Consider the following 20691-nt stretch of genomic DNA (forward strand, 5'->3'; position numbering starts at 1 on the left):
AAAAAAAATGTTTCTACCATTTTCCGTTCGTAAGTAATCAGCAGTAGAGCATGAGTTGAAACGTGCAACATACAAACCTGAATTTCAGAGACCGGCTGGGCGAGCCCCTCTTCCACACCTACCCCTTGAAAAATTGACTTTTTGACAAACATATACTTCGGTGCCACTAAAAGGGTGGATTCCGGTTGACGAATTTACATTTCCACAGCTACATTAATATAACTAATATTCCACAACTCTTGATAAATTTAATGCTCAGTGGGCGGGATTAAAGAACTGTGCAAAAGTTACATAAACTTTGTATGCGATATGTGATACTATTCCCACCCCTGCGCCGCACAGTAATATTTTCCAAGGTCATTCATGTAACCTTGTTTCTACTTGGCATACCTATCACAAGGTCGACTCGGCACTTTAAAATGTGCTATGGGTCGGATATAACCCCTTCCGGAATGATGATTGTTTGATTTGTTTGGATTTTTCTCCTATAGCGAAAATATAATAATCTGTTCAAAATCTGTCCCTGGGTCAAACTGTGAGTATCATAAAAATGTTACTGATATGTTTACAGATAGCATTTTAGTCACATTTCAACATTATTAACTGTCATACAAGTGTAAAAATGAGGTAAACACTGTCACAGTAAAACTTTTAACTTGTATAACAAATGATGAAAGCATAATGTGAAAATAAAACGTCAGCAATCCACTTTCTAACATTGTAGTCTATCACAGAAATGTAAAAAGATTATAGCCACTGTCAGCCTTAACTTTGATAACAAGTGACGACGTGGAATGTGATGCTATGAAATCTGTTACTTCCTGTGTATTCTTCTCTAACCCCCCTTTGTTGAAGCTGCTCCTTCTTTGGGAATACTGGTCCCCAAAAAATACAAAGAAAAAGCTAAACGCGTGGAGACGTTATGCATGATGGTGGTTCAAAACAGTTGCGTGATACTCGGTGGCTTATGTTTCCCAAGAAGGTGGTCGTTTTTTAAAGTGCTTTCCAGAGGCAGAAGATCATTGTGACAAAAGACTAACGCTGATTTAGATAGAGTACACTTAATGCAAGATATGAGATTTGCTTTGCGAAGCACCCACGCGGTTGTCTGCAAAGTGACACACAGGAAATTAGATTTGCATGGCTTGAATAAGGCATCAGCGCTCTGGAATAACTGGGAGGACTCCATTTAATATGTTCCTGTCGGGACCCAGAGAAGAATTGGTAGCCTCCAAAAAGATCAACGGGCGCTTGGGGGAAGTGTTTGATTATTCAGGGTGTGTTCACAGTGACCATGAAGGGTTTGTAACTGCAGTCAAAAATAACTCCATAATAAATACCTGCTTGGACTTTAGTTTAGGGAGCATTTGTTATGATGTTCTGGGTCATTAAAGCATTGCAAATTGGACCGATGCCCTGCTAAGACTCCGAGTTATTATTATGTTATTATTGTGTTATTACTATGTTGTTACCGGGCCTCTAGTCACATAAAATGAAGTCAACTCAAGCTTAAGTCACCAATTTCGGACTTGGGACTTGCTAGGCAATAGGAATTATCAAATAATCGATTTTACTTTTACTTGGTGTGACTAAAACCTGCCTACACGTGTAGTGTGCACAAACCTGGCAACTCACCACTTGCAAAGGTTTGCAACTCAAAGATAAGACCCACAACCACTACTTCATCTGTCACTATAAAACCCACAAAGACAAGTAGGCTGTGTTAACTTCATTCTTTAGCAAACCAATAGCTGGTCAAACATTTACTAAGCTTCATGTCCGTTATACGTTTAATTGAGAAACCCCCAAAATAGTTTGCTGTTCCTCCTCCTTGTTAGAGAACAGTAAGTTGTGTAAAAAGTATTGAAACACAGAACAGTTGGACATGTGCATTCAAAAGTTTAGAGAAGGTCAAATTAGGCTGGCCTGTAAAGGCTGAATATCCAAAATTTTTGTGAGCAATGTACTTGATCAATTTCTTGTTTTGTTTCATAGCGATCACAGCGGACACTCTTCTCTTTGTCTCGCAGGTCTTCGCCCATCCGTCCAGGTCAGTTTGGCTACGGAAAAGTCCCCTTCTCCCTGCCTTTGCACCGGCCCAGTCGTCAGGCTCGCCACACTGCTAACGGCACCGCCTCAGCCACGTCAGCACCCAAACTAGCTGCTGGTGATGATAATGACGAGGAGGAAGAGGAGGATGAAGAGGGCACAACCACCGCCGCCCCCGCCACTACAACGACACCCCAACCACACGTCAGAAGCGAGCAAAGGCGGGTCCGAGTCCCACCCTCTCCTCACTTCCTCACACGTTCCCCTTCTTCATCATCATCAGTCCTTGCCAGTCATCGCCGCTTCGATTGGCGCGCTGTCACCGCTCCGCCGCCACCCGCTTCGCCTCACTTGCACCCCAACTCACAGCCGGCTAGCCCCTATTTCCCCTACTCCTCCCCTCTGCACCGACCCTTGCATATGGAATGGGCGCCTCACCCGGGCTTTGGAGCCCAGGCCCAGCAACCCAGCAACATGTACCCGCTTCAGCACCCACATAGACAACACATGGGGGCAGAGGCAGGTGGCCCAGGTGGGAGAACGCCGCAGAACTACAGATGCTCCGGTCCTGAGAAGGAATATCGCAGGTGCTTCTTGCAGGTAAGATGGTAAAGAATATATTCCATCCTTTAATAGATGCCATACCGGTAAATAAACCGCCATCAAATAGACACCTAACCTTTCCCATCCAACCATCGATGTTCTATAGCAGTCTGGGGACCGGTACCGGTCCGTGAGGCATTTGTTACCAGGCCACAGGAATGACCAATTTATATAATTTCCATTGTATTGCGTTTTCGCGTGTCAAATGTTTCATTTTCAAAAATGACCGAATTTTCTCTGCTCCGACAGCTGCGTGCCACAATTGACAAGTCCAAGACTGCACAGAACGCTGCGGCAGTTCCGTTTCCGTTCCGAGCCGACTCGCTCATGGCTCATTTTTTTAGTTTGATAAACATTAATAGTAAAAATCTTTTCATACACATATGGGGGTGGAGGGGAGGAGGCATTACTGGGTCTGCCTTGGGCGATTAGCGTTCCAATTGACACCGACCTGGCCACTCCAAAATATTTTGTGTGTCCATCTTTATGTTCTATGTAGCTATACCATTTATTTGTTGTACCATTTTAACTCCACGTTTTTTTATGCCGTGGACTGTAATAAACCAGTAACATTGTTCAACTTCGTTCCAAAGAGGTTACAAAGAAAAGACCCAACCCCATTCAATCATACTCGCTAGTATTTGCGAAAAAGTTACATCACCTTTATTTAGCTTCAACTTCAGTGTGCTGTGTGTGCGTGTGTGTGTTTGTTTGTGTGACCCACAGTCCTGATTAACATTAATGCGGGCAATGTGTTGAAGGCTGGTGGCATTAAACAGAGAATGTGAAGGTCAACAGACTGTTTATGGAAGGTTTGATCATTCCGTGGCGCCAACACTAGCCTGTTGTCCATGAGCACTGACATGGAACCCGTGAAATGTGTGTGTGTGTGTGTGTCTGGATGAAGACCAGAATACACACATCTGCTTTGAGGCTTTGCTAGTGATGGTACACAGTAGGAGATGGGGTTGGACGTGTTAGATATGTGCCAAAATGTGCTGTGCTGTCCTGTCTGGGACTATATTGGGGAGGGGGATGACCATAACTTCGGATTCGCAGAGACAAGAATGCCACGCTTGGGAGCTCCCGCAATTAAAAGTGACATTTAAGGAGGCCAAACACTTCGAAGAGGTCCACTGGATGGGTGAATGATGTCACAGCCATTAGTCTTTTTGGGAATGATGCAACAAGTTTTTCACACCTGGATTTGGGGATCATCTGCCATTCCTCCTTGTAGATCCTCTCCAGTTCTGTCAGGTTGGATGATGAACGTTGGTGGTCAGCCATTTTCAGGTCTTTCCAGAGATGCTCAATTGGGTTTAAATCAGGGCTCGGTCTGGGCCATTCACAAACAGTCACGGAGTTGTTCTGAAGTCACTTCTTTAATATTTTAGCTGTGTGCTTAGGGTCATTGTCTTTTTTGAAGGTGAACCTTCGGCCCAGTCTGAGGTCCTGAGCACTCTGGAGAATGTTTTCGTCCAGGATATTCCTGAAGTTGGCCGCATTCATGTTTTCTTCGATTGCAACCAGTCTCCCTCTCCCTGCAGCTGAAAAACACACCTACAGCATGATGCTGCCACCACCATGCTTCACTGTTGGGACTGTATTGGACAGGTGATGAGCAGTGCCTGTTTTTCTCCACACATGCCACTTAGAATTAAGGCCAACAATTTCAATCTTGGTCTCATCAGAACAGAGAATCTTATTTCTCACCATCTCGGAGTCCTTCAGGTGTTTTTTTTTTAGCAAACTCCATGCATTTCATGTGTTCTGCACTGAGGGGAGGCTTCCGTCGTGCCACTCTGCCATAAAGCCCAGACTGGTGGTAGGCTGCAATGATGGTTGACTTTCTAGAACTTTCTCCCATCTCCGACTACATCTCTGGAGCTCAGCCACAGTGATCTTTGGGTTCTTCTTTACCTCTCTCACCAAGGCTCTTCTTCCCCGATTGCTCAGTTTGGCCGGACGGCCAGCTCTAGGAAGGGTTCTGATCGTCCCAAACGTCTTCCTTTTCAGGATTATGGAAGCCACTGTGCTCTTAGGAACCTTAAGTGCAGCAGAATGTTTTTGTAACCTTGGCCAGATCTGTGCCTTGCCACAATTCTGTTTCTGAGCTCTTCAGGCAGTTCCTTTGACCAAGATTCTCATTTGCTCTGACATGCACTGTGAGCTATAAGGTCTTATATAGACAGGGGTGTGGCTTTCCTAATCAAGTCCAATCAATATAATCAAACACAGCTGGACTCCAATGAAGGTGTAGAACCAGCTCAAGGATGATCAGAAGAAATGGACAGCACCCGAGTTCAATATATGAGTGTCGCAGCAAAGGGTCTGAGGACTTATGGCTGTGTGATATTTCAGTTTTTCTTTTCTAATAAATCAGCAAAAATGTCAACAATTATGTTTTTTTTCTGTCAATATGGGGTGCTGGGTGTACATTTAATGAAGAAAAAAACGAACTTAAATAATTTTAACAAATGGCTGCAGTATAACAGAGTGAAAAATTTAAGGGGGTCTGAAAACATTCCGTGCCCACTGTATGTGTGTGTGTGTGTGTGTATGTATATATGTATGTATTTTACTTCTACTTACTTAGTTCAAAGTTTTGAATTATGAACTATGAACTGAACCGGTTCATTTTTGAAACAGTGAACTGAACTTTGAACTACTTGACGTAGAAAATGAACTTTCCCAACACTGTTGGTAACCACTTCAAGTTTTAATAGTAATTATGCAGTGGTCGAAGAAAGCCAGTTGCGGAATTTTGCACGCTACTGTTGATCGTAATGGCTTCTCTTTTGTTTCTAACGAATAAAAGCGTGCTTTTCCACCTATAGTATTGAGTCACTTTCGCTGCAACTATCCTTGAAACAAATCCAAAAGAAAATCATCATCATCTTCCCAGTAGTGTCAAACTTACATGTTTTCTTTTCAGCCAAGGTCACAGATTGTAGCTCATGTCGTCTGACTTTAAACTCAAAATGACTGCCGCACAATTTTGTGACCAACAGCACAACATTACAAAGGATTTTCTTGTAAACACAACTAAAGTGCATTACCCTCAGGCACGCGGCCCACTAAAAGCAGTTACGTGTATTAAAAGTGTAATTTGTCCTCCCGGTTTCACAGGGATCGATCGTGCGCGTGGCCTGATGTGATGCACAAATACAATCAAGATGAGGAAAGTGATCCTTCCAGATCTGATCACAGGGACAAAAATAGTGGTGAAGAAGCATGACTGTGTTGTTTACGAGAGTGCAGCAGATAAGGAGACGTTGCAGCGCTTCCCGTCAAGTGGAAGTGGGCTCTTGAAGTCGTAAGTTGGGTGCCCGCTTGGCACGCTTGGGCTCTTGACTTTCCTCTGTTAAGATAATTCACCAGCTGCGCCCGCTCTCTCCCACTTTCATCTGCTTTCATCCTCTTCTCCTGTGCGACGGGCCCCATCGGGAAACACGTTTAGTCTCTGGCAGCGGCTCTAATCGTTGTCCTGTGACGCCTGAGCGCTGCCCTGCATATTTAGACGGCTTTAGCCTCGGCATAAGCCTCGTTTGTTTCATCGTTACTGGTTCACATTTCAACTGGTGTCTTTTCGTCTGCGATGGCAAAAGAATTCACACTCCATATACTTGTTTAAAAAAAAAAAAAAAGACTCCTGTACAAGTAGAAGTACTGATTCAACTTTTGTATTTAAGTGGGTCTATAAAGTGAATTCAGAGATTTGTTTCTAAATACATTATACATGTTTGAAGATAACTGCTGAAAACCTGCGAAGACTGAGAACTATGGAATGATCAGTGGTGGAGATATAGCGTTAAACTGTTTTTCACCATTTTAGTTTTCCAGATGTTTTTTCTTTAACGTGGCTAAAATGGCACCAGGTGACTCTTTCGCATCAGTAATTATTTAGTGCAATTGTGACAAATATCTAGCTAGCTAACTATACCTGCACCCTTGAAAATGAATCTTGGTGGACAGTCCGCTGGTATAGCCGCTTTAGAGCGCCTCATTAATGGCTGTGAGTGTGCGCACGTTACATAGAGAAACTGGGGGGGAGGCAATTTTTTTTTTTAAAGGTATAACGTGATAGCCAGCGTGTGGACAGGGGCTTCTCGCTGGCGTGGTTGCCTTAGCGTGCGTCGTTGTCACGGTGTGGAAAAACGCTGCGACGACCTGGCAGGATATATTTCAGCCCCCGGAGGCTTCAAGCCGATATATTTGGGTTGCGCAGACATTTAATTATGTATAGGCATAAGAAAGATGCTAGACAAAGTAGTACCCATTTTTCCACATTGTAGAAGTGGTATTTGATTGGTATACTATACTGTATACATAATTATAAAAAAAAACATTAAAGAAAGATAATAACAGTTTATTGCTCATTAAATTTAACTAATAACGGGAAAGAGAAGGAGGATTATGGCTCCTCATTGAAGAAGCGCCTTCTTCCATAATATCACGGGGACATTTTGATTCAGGTGTATTTTCTTTTGTCGGTTTCTTTTCTAATTCATTAATTTATTTTGGCACAACAAACTGATCCAGGGAAACTTTTCATTTTGTGTTCAGAAAAAAAAAACCTGAAAGTTTGATGTCACATTGTCATTTAAAAGATTAATTGCTCTGTTGGCCAATTTTCTGCACATTTCTTTTGATTTGATTAGATTTTTTTTATTGTCTGGCTCACACAATCACCAGCGCCTTACACCGCGAAGCAATTACTTTTCACCTTACATCCAAGTAGGGCTGCACGATATTTTGTTTTTTTGGAACGAAGAACTGAACTTTGAAGTAGTTTGCGTAGAGAATGAACTTTCTCACTGATCCTGTATTATTTCACATCGCAATATAGATATCGCAGGTTTAAAAACAAATTTGCAGTGTCATTTTTTCCCCTAATACCGTGTAACCCTACTTCCAAGCGTTATGCACAAAGTCAATGATCGTCACGCAGTGCAAGTAGAAGCGCAACATAGATGCAAGTAGACAAAAATAACACATTACAGTTTATAGCGGGGGATATGTTACAGACCCACCAGCAAGAGGTGAAAATCTGCAATAAGAAAGACCATCTAAAAAAAACCTTTTTAATATTTTTCCTCCACACGCTGTAAACACATTTAACCTTATTAAAACACACTTTTTAAATGCATTGAAATCTTATTTCAACACACAAAAAAAATAATTGCAAGCATAAAATATATAGAAAATACTATATGTATATGTGCCTTTAAGAGGCGGGACCAAGTGGGGTGGCATGTGAGCATCTGGGTGAGAGCTGTGGCTGACAGCAGCTTCTGTCTGAGTGTGCTCATTGTGTTTGTTTTACTGTTCACCTGCTGTTCAATAAACGGCTAACAGTTAATCGGTGACTGTGGCTCTCCTTTCCCTCATGCGAGGGCATCACAGGAAATAATTAAACAGTAAAAACACAAAGAACCATCGCTTGAAAAACAAATATCTGTTTAAAATGTAGGGAGTAAGGACAAAAGTAAAAAGTCGTCAAGAAAATGAATTGTCCTGTAAATATTGATGCCTTAAAAATCTACTTAAGTAGTTACAAAATCTTAGCACTTTGTCACTTCCTACCATTGGTTTATCGACAGGGTAACATAATGCCCAGCTTGGCTTGTGTGTGTGTGTGTGTGTGTGTGTGTGAGTGAGTGAAGCAGAGCGTGACACTTCTGATTATCTATTAGGTATGTGTCATAACACAGCCCGTCTGAGGCCCAAACACGAGTGTGACCAGCTGTGTGTTTTTACTGTTAATGTGGAAATGAGAAGTTTGTGTGCGTGTTCAGTGTCAGAGTGCAAGGGGGTGACGCAGTGAAGTAGCAGTGAAAGGGGGTTCTGTTTTGGGGAGGATTAGCAGTAGTGAGGTGGTGTGAGTTCAAGGTGAAGTGCAAATAAAGATGAGAGCATTGACTTGAAAACAAGTGTGGAGAAGTGAGACACATCTGCTCCATAAAGCTACAAAAGAAATGAAATAATGGAATAAAATAAATAAGAAATAATAGAATAAAATTGAATACGGCTTTACAGCAGCAAGTGGGGAGTATAGCAGCACACAAGAACCAAAATATAAAAAAAATATCTTGCACATATTGCCCTGCAATTGGTTGGCGACCAGTGCAGATTTTACCCCACCTCTCTCTAAGAGTGAGCCGATATAGGCGTCAGCACGCCCGCAACCGTAGTGAGGATAAGCGATACACAAAATGGATGAATGGATGGATGGATCTTGTATATATTTACAACATCAAGCAATAAGAGCTGTAATACAGTGGTGCCTTGAGATATACGAGTTTAATTTGTTGCATGACCACGCTCGTGGTCATGCGCACTTGCATTTCAGCTCATCTTTCCCACTGAAATCCATGCCATTAATTTGTCTTGGCCTACAAAAAAAGGTTTGTCATATCGTCTTTAATAAGACAAAAATAACCCTTTATAATAGTGTACTTTTATTTAAAAAAAAAAACATACAGTAATTGAATAATTAAATAGAATGTAAAGAAGTTAAACCGTTTTTGCCACATTGTTTTGCTTCAATTCAGTGGGCATTGTGCTACTCCTACTGGTGTGCACGCCTTGGCCACCAGGGGCAGTGTAACAGACACACGTATATAGAAGAAGAAGACGGTGGCAACTGCTCAGTAAGCTGCAGTAATATTAGTCACTGTTCACAGAGGATAAATATATGTCTGTAAGTATTGTTATATTGTCTATGGGGCAACAATGTGGTCGTCTACAAGCATGAATTTCTAGTTGCGAATGAATAGTGTTCATCCTTAGTCACGAGTTGAAAATATCCTTAGAAGTTCTGACGCAGTTTCATTGAAAATATTGGCTACTACTTAAACCATCTTGTGTTAGGCGTCACTGAAAACAAATAGGTTCCTTCCATAGAAATCGGAGAAGGTGACTGGTTGAGTCGTGTGCTCTTTGTGGACACAGGGTGGGGGACGGCCTGGGAGCGTCGCTTTGTGGGGAATCAAACGGCGGGACAGAGCGGGTCAGTCGCAGCGGAATGCGAGTGTGTGCCAGAAGAAAAGAAGAATTCATGGAAAAGTGTATGCGAGAGAAACCTGTGTGTGTGTGTGTGTGTGTGTGTGTGTGTGTGTGTGTTTAGGACCTCCTGTCAGAAGGACGGAGGGAGGAAAAGGTGGAATTTGAGACGAAGCAGCCGGACCAAGAAGAAAAAAAGCAGCAGACATGTAATTTCAACACTTGGGGTGCTTGTAAAAGGATGAAGATTCCACACACACACAATCGTGTACTTGGCCCTCCTCGGCAACCTGTGGCGTGTCCTTTCTACACCCGTTATTGCGGACACAACACGCTAAGAACACACTAGCACCATTGTTGCTACCAGGCATGCTCACCTGGCTTCCATCTTGTAATGATGTCATGATTGGGGCATTGCCACACAGTAAACCTATTATTAGGAGAGATTGTGCACACAATTGAGCGACACAACAATCCCGAATGGGTTGCGGCATGCACGCGACACCCATGCACATGTTCTCGTTCTCTGCTTTTTCCGCTTTAACAAGCGTGTGCACCCCACTTGTCTATAAAGAACAACCATCTCTGGTCATGAGCTCCCGTGTGAGTGAGACCCCCCCCTTTGTTCAAAGTCTTTCTTTCAAGGTTACTGTATGTACATGTTGTTTATCAGCACACTTTTTATTTTCATTTTATTAAGTTCTGGGGGAGTTAAAAGGCAAGTTATAGCTCATTAAATATTTCCTTAACGGAAGTGCCAACATGTGTTTTCATTGAAAAGTGATGCCGCTAAAACAAGGTTACTAAGGGAATTCCTTTATTGGGTTTTGACAACAACAACAACAAAATCACTATTCACAAATGCAGCACGTTGTATTTTTTTTCCCGTGGAACCTGTCCGAGTGTATGTAGGAGCCAAATGCGGTACACAAAACCACAGAAAGAGTTGTAAATGACTTTAAGCTAGCGTATGTAAATATTTTGTGAAAAAGTCCTTTTCACCCGAGCCGCTACTAGAGGAGATGACACAATGCCTGTCAATAAGACCATCACCTCCTCTAACATGTTGTTGTATTTGTTTTCAGTATTTTCTTTATTTTTTTTATTTAGTGACGACCGTCGTCATTCCCGCACTGGCCCACTCAGTGGCACACTGGAAATGATGGAGTGGAAATTATGCATTTTACTGAACAGTCGGTGGAGCGGAGCGGAGCGTAATCTATCAAAACATATTATTTTGCATTTTTTTGTAGCACAAAATAATCCTAAACTAAATACTGTGTAAACAAAAAAGAAAAATTGCCGCGAACAACCTCAACCCATCTGTCAGAGGATGTCTCTGTCTGTTTTTGTAAATTGAATATGTTCGATAAAGATGAAAAAAAAGTCTTTCCGAGGACCCTTCAGCTGCCAAACAGGATGCCTAGCATAAAATAAACGAAGTTCAACGACGTCCAAGCAGCGCATCTACAAAATGCAGCAATAATAGTGAATTTACAGAAATGGCTGTCGTCAGAACAAAATAAAAATGTTGTGGAATGATGTAGAATCATCACTTACAAGGGGCCCCCCTGCGTCAAACGGAAACGACAGTTCTGTTGTTGTAACACTGAATTCCAGCCTTGGGGGTGACAAAACGTACGGATTATAGTTTTAATATCAACTGTGACCAGTCCAGTCACAAGAACGTTTGTCGTAACGCAGTTGGATTCAAAGTCCAAATAAAATGTCTCTGTAGATTTGGGAAGTGTTTGGATTACGCGGGCATTCCAGCCCCCGTAATCCACGCATCCACTGGGGACAGGAAAACGGCAAGCAGCAAGCACAAAGGCAGAACTCGTGGTCGGGGACAAAAGGCTGAGGTGATTAGCGGGAGAACGGCGAGGTAGGAAGGTCAGGGGCTGACAGGTTCGGCAACGGAAGATCAATCCAGTCAAAGACAGGATCGAGTTTCTACAGTACATCCAGCACAAGAAGGCGGGAGCTAAGAAGAAACGTGAATCACAGTACGGCGAAAGAATACAGTACATGCCGACTGAGACGGTGGAATCTCTGACATCTGTTTTGGGTTCCAAAAAGAGGACAGATCCAGGGAATCGAGTATATCTGGCCATCCGTTTGATGGGGACAAAAAAAAGACATTTATTGTTAACTATATATAAGTACAGCTTCAAAGGTTTTTGTCAAGAAGCCAATAAGCCTAAACCTAAGGAGGCAATAGTAGTGACTGCATTCTTTCTAATGGTTGCTAGTGTATGACTAATAGATGAGTGGACTTCCACTTCCATTTTCTGCCTTTCTCTCGATGGTTTTATTTTACTTTACCAAACCGCGTCCTTGCGCCGTTTGGTTGTTTTTGAGCCTCCTATCGGCTTTGGTCCCTGAGAGGCACCGCGTATCTGTGTGTCAGAGTCTCAAGGCAAAGGGCAGCATCCTTCACTATCGCCGCTGTTGTTGATGCTTTTTCTTTCCTCAAGACCACTTCTGACTTCCTGCTGGGGGTCAAGGCTGAGGACGAGTTGTTTCCCGCCATACAATGCTAATCGCTAACGACAAACAATGCATTCATGCACACACACGCATACCGATAACAAATAGGTATTCATTATCCAACTTCACAAGTCAAAAAACATTTCCTGGCCCCTTGTTCTTGTTGCCAGCTTGAATTCTGCATTTTGATAATCGGTGTGTGTAAATCATGCATTGTTGTTTCTTTAGGTAAAGGGCTCTGCTGGCCCACACAGCGGAGAAAGAATAGGGACACACGGCAGGTAATGGTTGCCCATAATAGCACAATACTTTAGGTATCTACTGGATGCATAATTGATTCTGCAATGGATCCATTACCCTTATTAAATAAAATACAGATGGATGGATGTTAAATATTTAATTGACATACTGTACTGTATGTGGTATGCTTTGGATCATGTTGGCTTGGATCGATGGTCGATGTACAAACTGTAGATGTGCAGTATATTTAGATGGCACATGGTGTGGTATGCTTTGGATCATGAGATGTCTTTTTGATTGATCGATTGGGTAGACGGCACTTGAATTGACAAACTTTGGATCATGATATTTCCTTCTCGATAGATGGTTGACGGGCGGATGTATTGATAGATGACACAAAATGTGACATGTTTGGGGTCGTAAGATAGATGATGTGGTACGCTTTGGCTTTGGATCGCTGTTTTTTATTTATTTTTTTGTAGATAGGGGGTTGACGTACAAACTATAGATGTATAGATAGATGGCACATGATGTGGTATGCTTTGGATCTTGATATTTTCTTTTCAGGACAAAAGGGTCAACTACACACGCACACAGACCTTCAAAAGTCACTTGTGTGCGTGTGCGTCACATGGCTGTAATTCCTGAGGAATGACCGTGTCAGACTTTCTCGTGCACGATTCATCGAGTTCACATGTCCAGCTGTGCAGGCGTACACTCACTTGCATGGCGTCAATCCAAATGACGCGCCACTGAGACCATTTGCTTCAGACACACACACACACACGTGCTAAAAGCTTCCCACTTTCACTCACAAACACACACACACGATTCTCCTGCACAAAAGTCATTAGTTGTGTCTGGCTTGGGCTTTGTTTTTCATGCCTGAGTGTTATATGTGATCAGGACTTGTGTGTTTGTATGTGTGTGGTATTATATGACTGAATGTGTGTGCCCGTGTTTTTGTGCGCATGTGTGCGTGCGTTAATACAGCTTTTGCACTACACATCATCCAAAAGACACTTTGAGCAGCTGCCTGGACTTTTCTTCCAGCCGCTCTTTGCTTCCATCTGTCTTTCACTCATTCCGTCACCCCATGCTGATGTTTTCTCTACTTAGGCTGCTTGATGGGTCGCCCTCATTCACCACAGTCATCCACCGCTACCTCCGCCTCCAACAAAAGCAACGGAAACCTTCCTCTTGATTAAAAAAAAAAAAAAAAAACGCATAATAATGATATGTAGTAAGTATTACATTCAAAACAATTTCAATTCTCTGAATGTGAAAATCAAGTTAACATAATGGATACAAGATGAGGCTCGTTTCCATTAGAAGACATGTAGAACAAGCGGGAAGTAACTTTAAGGAAAACGTTTTCTTCTTTTCTCCCTCAATGGGGTTTTGAGCTTTTCCTTGCTCGACTGGGGGCTTTCGATCAGGGGTTGTTGTCAATCTTATTCAAGTGTGCGCCTGTCAAGCCCTTTGGGACTGTTTTGTGATTAAGGGCTATACAAAATTGACTTGACTTTAATTATCGCAGATCCTAGATGATATTGTTCACAACTGGACATTAAAGACTTAACTGATGAATGCTTTTAAACTCCTTTGCTAACAGAAACGGCAGCACCTATGAAAGCCCAATCGCTCAGATGAATTTAAGTGTGGAGACTTGCCACATGTTGTAAATGACTTCCCTGCCCCAGTATTGTAAATGTGCTCAAAGACACAATAGTTCCGACACTTTCACAAATTCATACATATCTCAGAAATAACAGCATTTATTTTGCTTTCTACTATTGTGTGAATGCAAAATGGCGACCTCATCCTGGCACTTCAGCACACAGATCCCTGTGGTGTATTGCAACAACATAATGAGGCTCTCTCCAGTGACATTAACGGGAAAGACAGATTGAGTGACAAAGAAGGACCGTTTGTAAAAACAACAACAAAAAAAGGAACTATGAAGACACTAAGATGCGTTTGTGTTAGTTTTCATGTAAAAGGCATATTAAGCGACAGGGGAAAAAATATATACATGCGAAAGTGTAATTAGCATCTTCAGAAAACATATTGCAAATCATGAAACTTCATTTTGGACACCTAACGGTGAAGACATTTTGGCATTAAAAGTTTGAAAATTATTACTTCAGATTATTTTTTTTTTCTTAGAAACAATTATGACCTTTTGATAGCTAAAAATTGACAGTAATTCAAATACTTAGTAAAAGGAATTGATTTTCTAAAGGAAATTCAGTGGGGTATGTGTTTACCGTTATTGATCAAATTATAGGAAAATTGTACATGTCCATTTTAACTCAGAGGACTGGCAGTGAATGAGTTAAAATTCAGTACAGGCAGGATTAAGCTTTCTTTTGTTTTGCTCTGTGGTTCAGGCATTACGTCAATGAAAACTTTCATTGGATTTTATTTGGTAATAACGGATGACAAAGATAGTTAGGGGACCTGTATCAAAGGATGTATTTTCCCTTAAGAAAAGTAGTGGAGTGAAAGCAGAAGTTGCCAGAAATATAAATCACAAAGTACAGATACATGAAAATTGTATTTAAGTACAGTAAGTATTTGTTCTCATTTACATTACAAGACTGTCGTTAATATTTTTTATGTTATTCCAAAATGCACCTTCTCCTCCTAGATGCCTCCCCCCATCTGCAGTTATGTAAATAAACACCCCGAGCCACTATTTGCAGATGTACAGTATTGCATGCCTGCCGTTAGTTAGTTGAGACTCTTATTTCCGGTTGTTGTTTTTTTTCCAAAGGAAAAGCAATGCTGAAAATGAACATTATGTAAAGTAGTTCAATCATATGAAGAAGGGCGTTTTTGGGATACATCTGTTGACTTTCAGAGCAGCTCACTACTTTCTTGTTTCACTGGTCCAAATGTGTCTCGTGAATCAATCTTATAGAAGATTACGCGACAAGCGTTATCAGCAAAGAAGTTGATTGGTTGCAGCGAGTTAACAATAAGCGATTGTACAAGTGAAGCGTGCGCGTGCCGGTGGAGGCTAAGAATGTAAACCTATTGGACTGTACACGTGTGGGGAGCCCTTTAACCTCTGACCTGGAGGGAAAGAATACATTCCTGAAGGAAACGATGGTCTGGGCGCCCCGAAAGTGATGTTGGCCTCTGACGCCGGTGCAGAGTTATCAGCGTAATACAGTAGAATTTTGTGCCAATTTTCCCCGTTTTGATTTGGAGCTATGAAGGGTTATATAACCGAGATGATAAATGAGCCCTGATATAGAAGGTCGCACGCTCAATGCTAATATACAAATACTGTAGGCGCAATCCCAAATATTCCCCCTAATACATACAGGAATGTGTCTGACAACGCCCACCCAATCATAACCAAAAGTGGTTGTCAGGGTAACAGTAAGAGTTTACTTTGAGATGCAACAGTGGCAACATGTAAACAAAAGTGATCTCACTTGTATCACCAGCATGCAAGTTGAATCTTTGAAGGGGGTCCGGACTGGGAATGAAGGCAGCTGCAAGACTATTGGGGTTAATTGCGCTCACTTCTTGTTCTGTTCCTCTCACAGTATCAGACGAAGTGACATATTGTCTCGCAGGGACTGCAGGCGGAGGCACTTCGAAGTACTGAGCTCCTCCAATCAAGTAGTCAAAGTTTCCCTTGCTCATCCAAAAGTTGTATGGCAAGGGATCGTCATGCAGAATTAGAATCTCATGCTTAAGAGACTAAACATACGAACCAAACATAAAATAAATTACACACTGTTTATTTAAAACAACCACAACACCACTTTTCCCTAAACCCCACTAGCTTAATGCTAAAACATAATGGGAACGCCATAGACGGGCGAACAAATAGCCCTTAATGAGTATAACGCTTTGAGCAACGGTGCAGCAACACGTAAACAGACAATATAACAATACCGACAGGCATATTCTTTATTCTCTGTGGAAAAATGACGAATATTACTGCAGCTTACTGAGTCACTTACAGTAGTTGTGAAACATCTTCATTTTTGACTGCACTGTATTGTATTACTTCCTGGCGGCCAAGTCATGCACACCAGAAGGAGTCACAAATAATTAATAATGATGCACAAGCTGATTAATGTTTAAGATCCCATTTAATTGTATTTCTACTAGCTGTTTTAATAAAGGACAATATTACAGAGTGCTACTTTTCTTACTAAAAACGTTTAGTTTTTTGGGGGGCTGGCAATGGCATTTCCATTCATTTCATTAGAGAAAGATATGAACACCTGCTGTAGTCAATTTATTGGATAACTACTTTATATGGCAAACTGTCACCCCATCTGCTTGCATCTTCCCACTTGCCTGTAATGCAAAATGATTATTGACTAGTGCCACTTGTGCCAACGCTTGAGTGTTTTGACTTGGCCAACAGGTACAGACTCATTCTGTTGTCTCTCTGTCTGTCACCTGTTCTTTAACATTTCTTCTGCCCTCGTCTGTTTTGGCTCTTCCTTCGCACCCTCGCCCACTCCACCCATTATCCCCCCCTCTGTTTTTACACACTCCCCCCGTAGTGCAATCCTGGCATGGATGTACAGTATGTCTGCAACCTTTCTTTTTAAAGCACCTGCTCTTCATAACTGCTTATATACGCATCTTGCTTGTACGAGGGCCTCAACTGTTTTCAGTCAGCAGCAGAGGAAGCATCCTGTTTGAATTGGAGCCGATCATGTTTACATCCAGAAGAAATATTTACAGCCATTAAAAACCACAAGCAGGCAGATTTACACGCTTAAGCTTTAAAGACATCAAGTGACAAGTGTATACTGACCTTCAAACGCCCACGCACACTTAGAGGTTTAACATTTCTGTGTACTTGGGAGTCGTGCATGAATGGCGTACAAATTCTGACTTTCTGCCACACGGCAAACCACAGCCAATCCTTGTGCTCAAAAATCTGTCCTTGTTTTTGCAGCATTGTGGGGTAACTGTTGCAGACTGAGAAATTTGGGAACCACCCAAGAACACATGCATACACCTTTCCTTATGTTTGATTCACCGTGAGTTCACAGTTAAGGTTTGAACCGCACACATACGAGTAGGGCTGCAATGATTGATAGAATAACTCGAATAATTTGATAAGGTGGAAGAAAAATGTCTGCCTCGAAGCTACACAGGGAGGATTTTTCCACACGGACTAATGTCACTGCAGTTGCACGTAGCTCTCTGTGTAGAAATAAGTTGGCGTGACGGCGGCCAGCCAGGACGAAAGAGACCATAAAAGACTCCTCTAAACTCTCATTGGCTGACGCTCACGTCACTCACCATGCCAGGGCCCGCCTTTCAAAGCCATACACACTCAAAGTCACACATACTGCAGTAGAATGTGAGAATGGCAACCCCAAGTGGACAAAAATAATAATGCACCTCACATGCATGGCATTGTGCTTAGTAATGACAAACAAATATTTTTTTATCTAAATGCTGGATTAAATGATGGAATAATTGGTAGAATACTCGCTTCTAAAAATATTTGATAGCTGCAGCTCTTATTACGAGGTCACAGTTGTATATGATGAAATGTTTGAACTCCACACATGCACTCATCCTTGTTTTTCTCATATTATGAAGTGACAGTTCTATCTAATGCTATGTGGGAACCACACACATACTGTACATGTATTCTTGCTTTAGCGTCACCAGAACCACCTTTGCACACTTCTTGTCTTTGCCAAATGGTGAGGTTACATTTGCAGACCATACAACATGGAAACCACACACATACAGTACACTTATCCTTGTCTTTGTATCATTATGGAAAGACAGTTGCAGACCATGCTATGTGGGATTGACCCAGGCGCACACACACGCACACACGCACTCACACGTACACGCGGTCAAAGTCTGTAACTGAACAAGACGATTGTCTATAAATTGACTTTTTGATGGTTGTTCTGTTGCTCAGGCAGGTTCACTGACACACTGACAATCCAAGTGTGTGTGTGTGTGTGTGTGTGTGTGTGCATGTGTATGAAGTAGAGCGTTCCCTTGCACTTAGGTCCACAGATGAGTGTCAAGGAAGCTTTCAGCTGTTAGTGACAGCTGTGTGACTTGAAAGAAATATAAACAAAAAGTGGTGATGAAGGACAAGGAGATTGTGGAGCTCACAGAGTGTAGCTGTGAAATTACACTAAATCGGAGAGCTTTACTCGTGTGACTGAGTGTGTGGTGCTGCACAGGAGTTCCAATAAAATGTGGTACAGAATTCCCAAGGCAGGGCGGTGGCACTTGTGACTGATGGATCCTTATTTCCACTGCAGAAGTTTACAAAAAAGTGAGCAGGCAGGATTTCTATGAATTTAATGGAGGAATGAAGCCTGAACTGGGAATAAACAAACTGTGACCAGGACCCATTTGGTACCCTTGCGAAAGAAAATGCACTACTTTCCATCTATCCAGTTTGTGAACAGCCAATCCTCATTCGGGTCGCGGGTGTGCTGGAACCTCTCCCAGCTGACTTTACACCCGAGACTGGACGTCAGCCAATCGCAGGTCGCATGTAGACAAACAAGCATGTTCATACCGAAGGACAATTTAGAGTTTTCAATTAACAGTGTTTTTTGGAACGTGGGAGAAAACCGGAGTACCCGGAGAAAACCCACACAAGCACGAGGAGAACATTCTAATTCTACACAGGAAGGCCGAAGCCGATATAAAATATATATTCCACACACTTGCCTTCTTTTTATTGCGGCATTTTGCATTGTATGTACGATGGAAATGAGACACCACTTTTGTCTCATGCTGGGATTTTAAGTACCGTTCCAAGCAGATGTAAACTGAACATGTTCCAAATAAAACTGTGACCTATGTTCAACATACACAAATAAAACCTCTGGATTACTAGACAAGCATCTATAAATTCGATATATTTGCCTGGTGGGATTCAATGTCAGTATTTCCCGAACAGCATATAAAATGACAACTTGTGTATGTTGTGCTTGAGTAAATGCACTGCAGTGTTTGGGGGGGGGGGGGGGGGGTCAAGGAGTTATTTCCCGTAAAAACGCAAAACTATTGTCTGCTGTTGAAATGCAGGTGGACCTTGCTTAAATTGTGGTGAGCACACACATGCACACACACGTGTTGTCGGAGTCCCTCACATTTTGCGGTGGTGCACTGAAAGCCAAGATGGATTTATGTGCGCGGCCTCTTCCAGAAAATCTATTCCTTCCATATGGCAGAGTGCTCCTAGGCTGCCAAATGCAGCGCGCAAACTGAGTGTGTATTTGTGCTCCCTAGGTGATTCCCCTCTCTTGTTATTAACGGCATTCCCCCTCGTATGTTTTTCAAAATTGCCTGTCTGAGGACCCAACATTAAAAAAATTAGGCTGAGTGATTGCCTCGTTTTTGTTGTCTTTCAGGTGTGTGCCGGAGCCACGCTGGATTCAAGAGCAGAGCAATGCGCCGCCTTCAACACCAAAGAGTTTATGGATCGTCTCTACGAATGGGAACCTTTCACTGAGGGTGAGGACAGTTAACACACTTGAGAGTCTTGATAACGAGTGTTGAAGTGGGTTCAATGCAGTGGTGGGAAGTTAACAAAGTACAAATACTTACCGTTACCATTCTTCAGTAAATTTGTCAGGTAAAGTATTTGTACTTGTGGATTTACTTATTACCTTTCCTTCCTACATTTAAAGCAAATATGCGTACTTTCTACCACTAAGGACACAAGGCTGCGCACCGAGCGACGTGGCCGAACGCGACTGAACTAGACAATAACAAAAAATGACTGTCGGTGACTCACACCCGCACACCTTTCACAAATACCAACTCGCACCAATAGAAAAACTGCAACCTCTGGTGTTCTTTTGAAGCGACATATATATACTGTGCATTATTTAGTTGTTGTTTTTATCAAACTACAAACACCGTGGCACAATTGTCAAGGAAGAAGGGGATTGCTCAGATTGATGGAGCCATGTTATAATGCTACAAAGAGAGGAAATGGGCGAGAAATAAATGAGAGGGTTTGGATATTTGAGAGGCTGTAGGAAAAGATCGCCCAAGTCATTGAGTGCATGATTTCGGTGACAGAGACTCTCCACGCTTTGTTTTTTCAGCCACAGGTACATATGAAATTACATAGTAAATATAGTTAAGTATTATTATTATTTCTTATATCATCAGGATCGTTTAATTGGAGGTCCACAGGAATTTAACAAAGAAATGTTTTTTTCCAACTTAGATATTGCAATTTTTAACAAAGGAAGTAGTTGTTTTTTCTTTTCAACTTAGATGTTGCAATTTCAAAGAAGGAAAAAACAAAACAGC

The 20691-nt window shown here is 42.0% G+C and overlaps 1 protein-coding gene across 4 annotated transcripts in view; it reads left to right on the forward strand.

The window, feature by feature from the left end:
• adamtsl4 (ADAMTS-like 4) overlaps positions 1 to 20691 on the forward strand; it is a 67833-nt gene that overhangs the window by 15421 nt on the left and 31721 nt on the right. For all 4 annotated transcript variants that reach the window (XM_061776451.1, XM_061776452.1, XM_061776453.1 and 1 more), the window contains exons 4-5: positions 2031 to 2649; positions 19779 to 19881. In XM_061776451.1, the coding sequence (XP_061632435.1) occupies positions 2031 to 2649; positions 19779 to 19881 (722 nt within the window). The remainder of the gene's footprint in view (positions 1 to 2030; positions 2650 to 19778; positions 19882 to 20691) is intronic.

This window comes from Phyllopteryx taeniolatus, chromosome 6, assembly GCF_024500385.1.
Source record: "Phyllopteryx taeniolatus isolate TA_2022b chromosome 6, UOR_Ptae_1.2, whole genome shotgun sequence".
Lineage (NCBI taxonomy): Eukaryota > Metazoa > Chordata > Actinopteri > Syngnathiformes > Syngnathidae > Phyllopteryx > Phyllopteryx taeniolatus.